The sequence below is a fragment of the Meleagris gallopavo genome, chromosome 5, assembly GCF_000146605.3.
Source record: "Meleagris gallopavo isolate NT-WF06-2002-E0010 breed Aviagen turkey brand Nicholas breeding stock chromosome 5, Turkey_5.1, whole genome shotgun sequence".
NCBI lineage: Eukaryota > Metazoa > Chordata > Aves > Galliformes > Phasianidae > Meleagris > Meleagris gallopavo.
Window position 1 is genome coordinate 25,071,177 of NC_015015.2, and position 10,746 is coordinate 25,081,922.

General features: G+C 34.0%; 1 protein-coding gene across 1 annotated transcript in view; it reads right to left on the reverse strand.

Moving 5' to 3' along the window:
• UBR1 (ubiquitin protein ligase E3 component n-recognin 1) overlaps positions 1 to 10,746 on the reverse strand; it is a 50,039-nt gene that overhangs the window by 26,210 nt on the left and 13,083 nt on the right. The window contains 13 exon segments of the mRNA XM_031553548.1: positions 1,194 to 1,303; positions 1,985 to 2,084; positions 2,957 to 3,111; positions 4,160 to 4,208; positions 4,658 to 4,760; positions 5,749 to 5,801; positions 6,708 to 6,832; positions 7,264 to 7,327; positions 8,349 to 8,450; positions 8,607 to 8,672; positions 9,002 to 9,112; positions 9,284 to 9,345; positions 10,242 to 10,422. Of these exon segments, the coding sequence (XP_031409408.1) occupies positions 1,194 to 1,303; positions 1,985 to 2,084; positions 2,957 to 3,111; positions 4,160 to 4,208; positions 4,658 to 4,760; positions 5,749 to 5,801; positions 6,708 to 6,832; positions 7,264 to 7,327; positions 8,349 to 8,450; positions 8,607 to 8,672; positions 9,002 to 9,112; positions 9,284 to 9,345; positions 10,242 to 10,422 (1,281 nt within the window).

Genomic DNA, 10,746 nt, shown 5'->3' on the forward strand with positions numbered 1-10,746 from the left:
TTTTTTTACTTCCTCCAGCTGTCTACTCTAAGAAACTTACAATTCAGATACTTTTACATATTGTTAAAAAAGCAAATTATATGTTAAGTATCTTTTTACCTTTGCTCTTAGAATTTTACAAGAATAACTTCAAAAACCTTTCAAACTTGCTGCTGCCAGTATATACCAGGGTAGTCAAATTTCAGTAGCTAAGGATAGCCTTGGAACCTTACTATGGATTCTTCTCTTCGTTTCTACTCCTTTCTGGGAGCACTTGAATTCTGTTTGCCACCTAAACCAAATGCCACCAAGGCCCAAAATTTGATAGCAGAACTCCTGCTAAGCAGAAGCCGCACCCAATTTTTCTACACTGGACAAAGCATCACGGCTCTAGAGGATTTTCCCATCTGTTTGGCTGGGAAAAGACAATGAGATAGATGGAAAAATACCCCAAATGAAATGTACAACACAACCATTATATAAGTCTCACTGATGTCTTCATACAAGCAGTCTCTGAAATGCACTCCCAATTTATAAACCTTTGTTCAATTACAACTAAAGAGGGCTGCTCCAAAAGTAATGCCTCCTCTTTTATAACACTGGCCCACAACATCAGAGGTGGATGTTGGTGGTATGGCAGTAGAGGCTTAATCTTCCTGTCAGTATTGAGTTATGTTTATTACTGTGCAACAGATGACAGCAGAGGGGCAGCCTGACAAAATGGCATCTGACATGGAAGTGCATATATTTGAAATTTAATTCCCTCATGCAGAAAAAATTGCACCTATTGACATTCACTGATGCTTGATGAACATTTATAATGGCAAAACTGCAGATAAGAGTACAGTGAAGTGGTGGATGATGCATTTCAGCAGTGGTGACAGCGGGTCACCTCCACTGGTTTAAGGGTAGCTCTTTGCATCTGACGTAGTTTCCATGCAAATAAACAGGAAGCATTACTTTCAGAGTGACGTGTGTATTCTGCAACAGAACCACGAGGAACAAAATTTATGCATAAAATACATGTATGGCAAGAAACGTTCCAGCATTTCTCAGCTTCTAAAGAAATTACTGCAACTGCAAACACTACCCTGGTGGGTTTCATATATTTATATATGTAGATACATAAATACATAAAATATAAATAATTTAAATAAATTATATTTTTAAATATAAAAGCTTTTTCCAGTCATACTTATCTCCCCATTGTGTACCTGCAGTATCCAAATGACTGTGTCCTTCTGTGCCTCCAACTGAGGAACTCTTTTTAATTTTTCCAGAAGCATTAATACATTTACAGCATTCAGGGCTGAGCTTCCCATTCCTTTAACAAAGAAAGCAAATGCATTCAGAGAGGAGAAAAAGCCTGTACTTACAGCCATGGATATGCCTTAATATCTTGCTAATTATATAGCACACATTCATGAAAACACAATCTGTATAGCTACACTTCTGTCTTAACTCTACTTATTCATCTAAATGTAGTATAATCTTTCCCAATTGTGGATAAGTAGTTCTACTTCTAAGGGCAGAGAATTAGAGAAAAAAAAACAGAAACAGAGCTGCCTTAAGCTACAAAGAGAAAGAATGGATCCCTTGAATTTTATACCAGCTTTGTATGTGCTGTGTATGAGCTAATTTTGCCATTAAAATGGAGTTCTACTAATGTTCTTCTTTGAAGTTGGGCTCCTAAGAACATTTTTGGCTTTAAAAAAACCAAATACACTTTAGAAATGGGAACACTCTCCTCAATTAGATTTCTTTTGCAACACTTTTCATTTACAATTATTTCACATTTTTAGAAGAAAGACAAAAACATTAAAAAGAAGAGAGGAAGATTTCCATAAATTATTTGTTAGTACAGTTTTATTATGAAATAGTGATTACTTTTACATCCCTCATAGAAATGCATAAATTAGGTTAGGGTTTTTCTGATGTTGTTCTTGTTCTCACAAAATCAAGTTACACTAATTTGCTCTACTCTTTCCAAGAAAATTAAACATACTTGTTGCTTTGTGATAAAAATCAAATGTTACTTCTTCTTCTGGAGACTTCTGTAACTGCTGCTTCTCTTCTAATAACCCTAAAGAAAGGAGATGAAGTACCTAAAAAGATAAAAATGGTATTTCTTATTCTAGAGGTCTAGAAAACTAGTATATCAAATAAGAATGCTTAATATAGGGTTCTATGATAGGTTTGTTTTACCATGATAGAACACAGAAATAAGAAAAGGTGCAAAAGTCATACATGAAAGAGTAAATAGTAACGTGCAATATAATTAAGTTTCCTGTATATCTCTTGCACTAAAATTAATAAATTTTGCACACTTTACATTAGTAAAATATGAACCACACAATTTTACTTAGAAACATTTAGTATTTTATTATTTCTCAAATCCAAAGCTTAGCAGGCAAAGTCATTTGTTTAAAGAAAAAAAAAGTGTACTCTAATTGACAGAATGAACTCAGTAAGTCTATAAATTCTGGTCCTGAACTTATGAATACAGAAAAGCATCTCAACAGAGTCAGCATTTTTTTTAAAGCATGAAGTCAACTGTGGTAAAGTAAAATGCATAAGTGCTCACAAAATTATTTTGTGACTGATGTCCCAGAGATATTTCTATCTTTGCATTCTACATTTTACAGGATGACATAGCACCCTAATGTCTTCCACGTGATCAAAAGGTTGGTTATGTCACAACAAGGATGAGGTAAGGAGAACTACATACTGAAACACAGTGAGAAGGCTATGAAGGTGGGGAAGGAAAACAGAACATTCGCAAATAACATTTTTGTTCTGCACTTCTACTTTATGGTAGAGATAAATATTTTCTTCATTTATCATTTATAAAAACAGGTTTGGAGACCACGAAGTCACTTCTTATCATTCAAAGAATATCTTTACACATTTAGACCTTATCAGAAGCTGTTATGAGACAACACAGCAACCACGGAGGGAAGACCAAAACTAACCATACCATTTGAATCATAGCTTCAGTCCACAAGTGTGTTTCCAGTTCTACTGCTCTCTGAAGGATGGTTCGCAGTATGTGCATCATTACATCACAGTTCAGAATCCTCACCACATTACTGAATGCAGGACAGAAGTCTGGAGGAGGCGGTGGTGGCAATGCTAGGAAATTGAGGTATGCAAATATATTCATACACATACTGCCATCTCACAATTGCAACAAAAAGAAGAGGAAGCAAGCACACTACTACCAGTAAAACAACAACCAGACTTATACAATTAATAAAGACATGCACAAATGCAAGTGTTTAAATCAGCTTTGGTCTTTAGATAAACTAAGCACTTTTAAGAAGTTCTTACATAAAACACATGCAAACTAAGCTAAACAAGCAATCCATCACAATATTTAGTTGCATCTAAAAATGCAAGTCTTCAATATTTAGCACTGCCTCGTGTCATTTATGTATCACAAACATATACAAAGTCTATTTTCCATCTGATACAATTTCTTTTTAAACCAGTTGTCAGTTAAGTAAGAGGATATGTTACAAAGATTGTGAATTCACTGGAACAGTAACATGGGAAGAGAAAAAATAATTACCCATTTCATCTAACAGAAGTAGAAAACAGTTTATTAAATTGTTTACTTAATAGCTTACAAAGTCTTCCTCAAATCTACCCAATTAATGCTCATGACTTGAATGGGTAAATGTAAATTCAAAGGAAACATAATGCTTGTGTTACAATAAAAACATGTAGCTTGGATGATTCCGCAGACTTAATTTTTTTTACTTACAAAATATAAGATTAGCTACTTATACAATAGATAACAAGCACTGGTTCCTGCATCATACTTCTCCAAACAGCACTACTACCTCTCAAGTCTCTGTTAGAGAAATCACTCACAAAAATAACTCCTGACTTCTATTTACTTCACTATAGAAGGCCCATAGATAAACTGAACAGTTAAGTATTATGCCATGTTGATTTGTCTACATGCAAGTTCAACTAAAATTTCCCAAATTCCTAAATTACAAAAAGAAAAAACAGCAAGCATTAATCAATTACAATTACTAATATAACAACACATTTAATGTGAACTCAGCTATCCATTGCAAGTCACAAGCCATCTATCAGTGCTCACTTTACACACAACTACATGTACCACTGTACTATCCCATTTGTTGAGACATTAGTTCTAGATCTTTACCTTCATCTCTGTTTTCTTGTTTTCTTCTTTTCTTCTGTGTATGTTCAGCCTACAGAAAAGGCAAGATATATAGCCAATATTTGGTCATGTAACTAAAATCTCGTATGAAATCTGCTTATTGATTTTTACTTTTGCATTTCATTTTCTTGTAAGAAATTTGAGAAACATACATTTTTCCTCAGTATGATTTAAAAAAAAAAAGCAACGTTTGTTTTCTTCCAGTCCCAAGATAATTCTCAGTACATTCTGTTCTTAGCTTTAACAGTTAACAGAGTTAATACATAAGTCACCACGGGAAAAATACTAACACAAGCCATGCTGCAACAATTTGTATCAACAGTGTAAGCTGCTTTAGAAGTTCAGAACTGAAGTTCTGCATACATTCTTTCCAGAATCATCTATTTTAAACTCCATTAACTCCTTTGATTCAGCAAGATCCTTCAGCCACTGAAGCATATACAATTTTTACCTTTGCGAATGAATCTTACATTAGCCTACCTTGCTATGCTGGGTCTTAGTATAATGATAAAAGAACATATTGAATTCTTTCAAGCATTCATCTCTCAGTTCATAAACTCCATGTCCAGACACACCTGGTTTCCTTAAAAAGAAATATTTCATGACAGAGATTAGTAATTAAAGTTTGGTGTATCTTTGGAAGTAAATAAACCAGACACAGGGTTTGCTTTCCAAGAAAAAGCTATTAAGAAATGAAACAGTGATGGTTACTTCGTTAACTTACAAAGAACAGACTGGGTACAGTTTTTAAGTCTTTAACTTTCAAAATTGTTGACTACCTTAAATCCAACCTAGTTCTAAAATATTTATGTCTCCATGATCTACACTACACCATAAAGATAGGTAAATTCATTTAACTTATGGCTTACAATTTTAGACGTCGAACGTTCTTGTATAAAAATCCATTACTTCTTTAACCAAGGTATAAAACAAGCAATACAAAGAGCTATCTCCCATCTGTATGAGCCAGAACAGCAGTTTTTTATATACAATTCCCACAGCAAAATTCCTAGGTGTTACAGGAATATATAAACTTGTAATTGCCATTGATTAAATATAAGCAAGCTACATGAAACTGAAAAAAGGTACACTAAACCAATTAAAATAAAAAGACATTTCTGTGACAAAAATATAGCAGACATTTGAACTAGTTTTTCCTCAACAGACACAAATCTTTTTCTGCATCTCTATTTTCCAAAATGTATCCTTCATCTGAACACTACAGAAAGTTAGCAAGCAAATAACATCTGAATCAATGATTGGGTGATCAAAGATATAACAAGTTGTTATGGTTCCCAACTTCAGAAGTTAAATTCGTTTTTGAACATCTTCCCACTTAACATCACTAAACTTGCAAGACCCCTCAAACTGGGTCTGAAGGAAAGAAACAGCAGCTTCAGATATTTGACACGCTTTTCCTTCCTCGGCACATACGACAATGTATGTAGTTCAAAACAGTACAATATTAGCTGAATAGAGAGTGCAGTGCAGCTTGTTTAACCCATATAAGATGAAGATATAGTATTTCATTTTCAAGCTAGTTATGAAAAGAAGTTTTGTTAAGAACTTACTTAAATGTTGCTACTTTATCAATTACATTCTCCAAGCCAGTTTCGTTGTTCTCCTGGTAAAAAAAAATTATTTTGGCATAAGCATATCATGATTCAAATCACTTCAATATTAAAACAAAAATAGACATAAAAATTCAGAGCAATTCTATAATTCATTAATAGATTTTGCCCATTGTTACTCAGAATGTAGATACTCATAACTAACAAGCTGCAAAAAATTACTGAAGACAGTTACTTTCACCCATTATATAAAATTTCATTTGATTCCTAAACAGAACAGTGACTTTCCTAAGCTCAAGATTGGAAAAACAGCATTTTACTCACTAAAAATAGTGACTGTGGATCACCTGTAACTGATTCCAGGGTATTACATTTGCAAATAATTCTTTATTTTTTTATTTTTTACATTGATCTTCAGCCCTGAAAACTTGCACAAGCTCCAAAATCTAATCCGCTCTACGCCTCTTTGAGTGAGTTTTCAACATTTAGATGGAATACTAGGGAAATGTATGCTTTCAGACAGATCTGACTTTTCAGTGCACCAGTTAAAGTGATCAGAAGTACAGAATCACATTTATCGATAGTAAAATGGGCAGAACAGAGTCCAACTGTGTGGTTCCACAGGCCAAAAAATAACTTCAAAATTTCTGTTCTTGAAATGAAGAGATCTGTGCCTAAATGCAGATAAAAAAGAAAGAAATCCACCCCCTTCTTCAAAATGAATCATCCTCCCCCAAAACCTTTTCAGATAAGCCCATTCTTGAATTCATTATGTTTACCTTCACATTGGTAAGGTACAGAACATCACTTGCAATGTTGTATTTTATTTCTCAAACTAACTTTGACTTTTACATTAAGAAATGAAGTAGTTTCATACAAAGTTACGGAAGGTTAACAGGAGAATGACATAAAACCAGATAAGTTTAATTAAGTTAAAAAAGTAACAAACAAGGACTCACATTTTCAGGCAAGGATTTAGTAATTGCACTGTGAGCCATTGGCTCAATACACAGTAGATGGATGATTTCTCTCATGATAACATCCTCCTTTGTCACATTACTCACACCAGGCACATATCTTTCTCCTATCAGATTTGATCAAAAGGAAGACAATGGCAAACATGACAGTTACAAAGCAATTCTGACTTTTGCAAGGAAGTAAAGCTATTGCTGAAATTTATACTATCTGGAGAATATAAACTTCTACTATATCAAATGTGAGAGAAGATGACAGGATTTTTTGGCCTAGCTTCCTAACAAAATGGGCTGAATTTCTTCTTATGATATACTTTGTAGTTAGTTATGAAGTAAACTTATTAACTTTTTTATTATATAAAACTATTGCTTTCAGTTGACAAATGCTCAAATTACTGAACCACCTATGTAAAAAAAAAGCATTTTCTACTGTTCTTCCCAAATAATCTATATTTTAAAAAAAGTAAATCAAGTCTGTTCTTTCCAACTGTAGTTATTCATCATTCTCATAATACCAGAGAGCAAAAAAAATATAACTTACCCACAACATAGATTATAATCTGTAACATTTCTTCTATTAGTACGTTACATTGTTTGATCAGATCCTACAAGGATGAAATAAATTAGTTTTTTTTTTATATGAAAATCCATCAAATAAGATTGATCTCAGATGCACTACATCACTGAAGCACTGTACTGTGAAAAGGTTTCTCCATTATAATGAGTTGGACAAATGCCTGCACTTCCAGTGCATCTATTCTGCAACAAAAGTGCAAGTTTCGCATTCAGGAAAAAAAATAACATATAAATGTGTCCCAAATGAAGAGTTACATGAAAGTTTCAAAGTTTAAGAAGTGGCACAATAATCCAGGGAAGTTTCATCAAGAATAGAAGGACAGACACTACTTATTGTAGATAAATAATTTTCCTGTATTTTAGTGGACAACCTTCGAAGTTATATTAGTAACAAGGAAATCAGTTTGCACAAGCAATCATTTTGTCCTGCATTCAGAAGGTAGAAAGTAAAAAAAAAGCTGAAAAAACATATGTAGAGAAGGTGCATACTGGATAGGATGGTCACTGTTCTGACCTGCTCATTCAATCTTATGCCAGTACTGCTATTCCCTGAACTGCCCAGTTTACTGGAAAGCACTTTGAACTACACGTGCCTGAGAGCAAAATCTGTCTGCTCATTTCAAATTATGAAAGTCTCTTCTGGGAACACAAAATCATTTCCTTCTGAACATCAGGAAGCATTTCTTAATCATGTCGGTGACCGAGCACTAGAACAGGCTATCCAGAGGCTGTGGGGTTACCATCCTTGGAGATATTCCAAGATATTCTCCCTCCTTGGAGATTTTTCAAAAGCCACCTGGACATGGTCCTGGGCAACCCACTCTAAGTAGACCTGCTTGAAGACAGGTGTTGGACCAGACGGCCTCCAGAAGTCCCTTCTAAACTAAACCATTCTGTGACTGTGTGTTTTATCTAACCACTAGATCCCCTGTTGACTGACTTAGTGTAGTTAAAAAAAAAAAAATACAGTGAGCAACAGTAGCTAGTTTTTCTATTGTGCCCTTCCATTCAAAGTAAATAAATTAATTAGCAGAAATACTTGACACTTACCTGATCTTTGGTGAGCTTGATCTTTTTGAAAGCATCTGCAAGCTCATATCTCTGGAGTAAGAGCAATAGGAAATGGTTCGGATCCATAAGAGATGCACCAATCTGCAATAATAGTAGTATGAATATCAGATATTACAATTCTGCATTATGAAAAATACCCTTTTACCAAGAAAATATTTTGAAATTATACATATTTAAGATAAAAAACAAATCCATTAAAATGTTACGTTAAGTAAGCAATGATTCAGAACGTTATACCTGGAGCATGATGATGTCTTTATCATACATCTCTTCTCTGCACTTAACATCTTGATAATAGAATACCTGAGAAATATGAAAACAAAATTTAAGCGGAGTTACAATCAAGTAACACATTATCAAATTTGCACCAGTCAATGTCTGAGACTTCTTCAAATTGTAAAGAATCCTTATTAAAGTAAAGGCAAGGTCCACGTTTCTTTCAGAACGAACAATGATAAAACAAGTCATCTAAATTCCTGTCTAGAAATTTTGTGAATTTCTGTAAAAGTAACATCCATAACCTCTCTCTGCCCTGGATTAAACTGCCATGAAGAACACTATTGAGAAACACTTGCATACACCATTGAGATCAAGATCATTAAGATCACCACTGTTTAACATAAGATGTGTACCTGACTTATCAAGGAGAGACCATTCCTTCTCCACATCTCTGCAGCAACCTGAGCAACCAAAACAAGACACCGCAAAGGATATTCTACTAGCAGTTCCACTTGAAATTCTTCCTAGAATTAAAGAAGAGTTGTGTTTGTCAATGATCTTATAGAAAGTGTTAATGAACAGAGACATGTCCAAAGTAGCAAAATAGCCCGAAATTCTGTAACTTCAATAACACACATGCTTTCTCCCCCCCGAGTATAAATCATATGAAGCATTTGAAAAACAAAAAATCTTACAGGAGAAACAAACTCATGCAATCTTGAGATGGTTCCAGTCTTGCTTAATTGTACATGAAGACCTACACAACAAACAGGAAAAAAAAACATAATATAAATCCAAATCAGTCAAGTTTCTATTTCAACCACTGTAAAATTTTAGTGAAATTACCTACAATTCAGAAATTACAAGAAAGAGGCTTATTTAGAAAAAACTTAGCACTTTTTTTTTCCCCTCTAAGGCTAAAGAACTGTTACATTGCCACAACAGTTCTAACCAGTTTTACAATCCATTATTTTATGAATAAATCTATTCATTTAAAGAATTTATTAAAACCATTTAAGTAGAGATGATAAATGCCATCAAGTTTTTAATATGACATTTAAATAACATCCTGTCACTAATAACAGAATTTCAAAACAGATGGTATCTTGTTATCAAATTATGTGATAAAATATCTACAGCTTAATAACAGCATATGATTTCACTTGTATTTTAGAGAAAGTAGTGGGACCACTGTGGTCCCCATGAATTCTGACTAGAAATCCGTCCTGGCATGCTGCAAAAATTTGTCTTTTAGGAGGAACATTTTAACAGTCCTAAGATATAAGTTGGAAAATAAATCTGGCATATAGAAATAATGAACATTCATTTTGGTATAAAAATTAGAAAAAGGAACAGAAGGACAGAAATTCAAAAATAGTTCAGACAGGATTGAAGATTTCTGCTTGTTAAAACACGAAACTTTTCCTTCTTGCCTGCTTTCTTCTCTCTCTCCTGCTTTAAAAATGTCTCCAACACAACAAATACTTCTTTAAGAAAAAATTCCAATAGTGGAACATCTGGGGAACAGGGTCACCTCATGAGAATGTAACAAAGCATCTGACCTATGAAGCATTTTATCTAAGTGTTTCCTTAAATAAAGGAAGGGATGAGTGAGAAACTTAAATCAAATAGCTAGCAAAATAAAACACTTACCTGCCAGAGTCCTAGAAAGTGGCAAATGTATGCTGACAGGATCTGAAGACACTCTGTAAGGTCTACTCTCCAAAGTATGGCCACATAAGTGAAACACTGTCTTTTCCCGTGAACGGCCGTTTGTGCTGCACCTCATTACAGCTTTATGACATTCTTTGTAGGCCCTCAGCAACAGCTCCTCCTGAGATTTCAAATAAATGCAGAGATTTGCATTTTAAATTGATACATACGCAAGAAACTTCATCATCTGTTTCTTTCCAGTGTTGCAAATAGTTGCTTAAAATTCACACCATAATTACTATTGTCACTTAACAAGGAAAAACACTGGACTGGAACAAAGGAGCACCAGCTGAAGGTAGCTAAGAGTATTCTAAGAGCCGGTCTGTCAAACGCTCTGAAATCAGTGGCTTACTTAAGCTGCACTGTTTTATAGGTTTGCAAAGTTTGCATCTCAAATTACATCATGTTTTCATTTGTTGTAATTCTTACTTTCTCTACTTTAAAA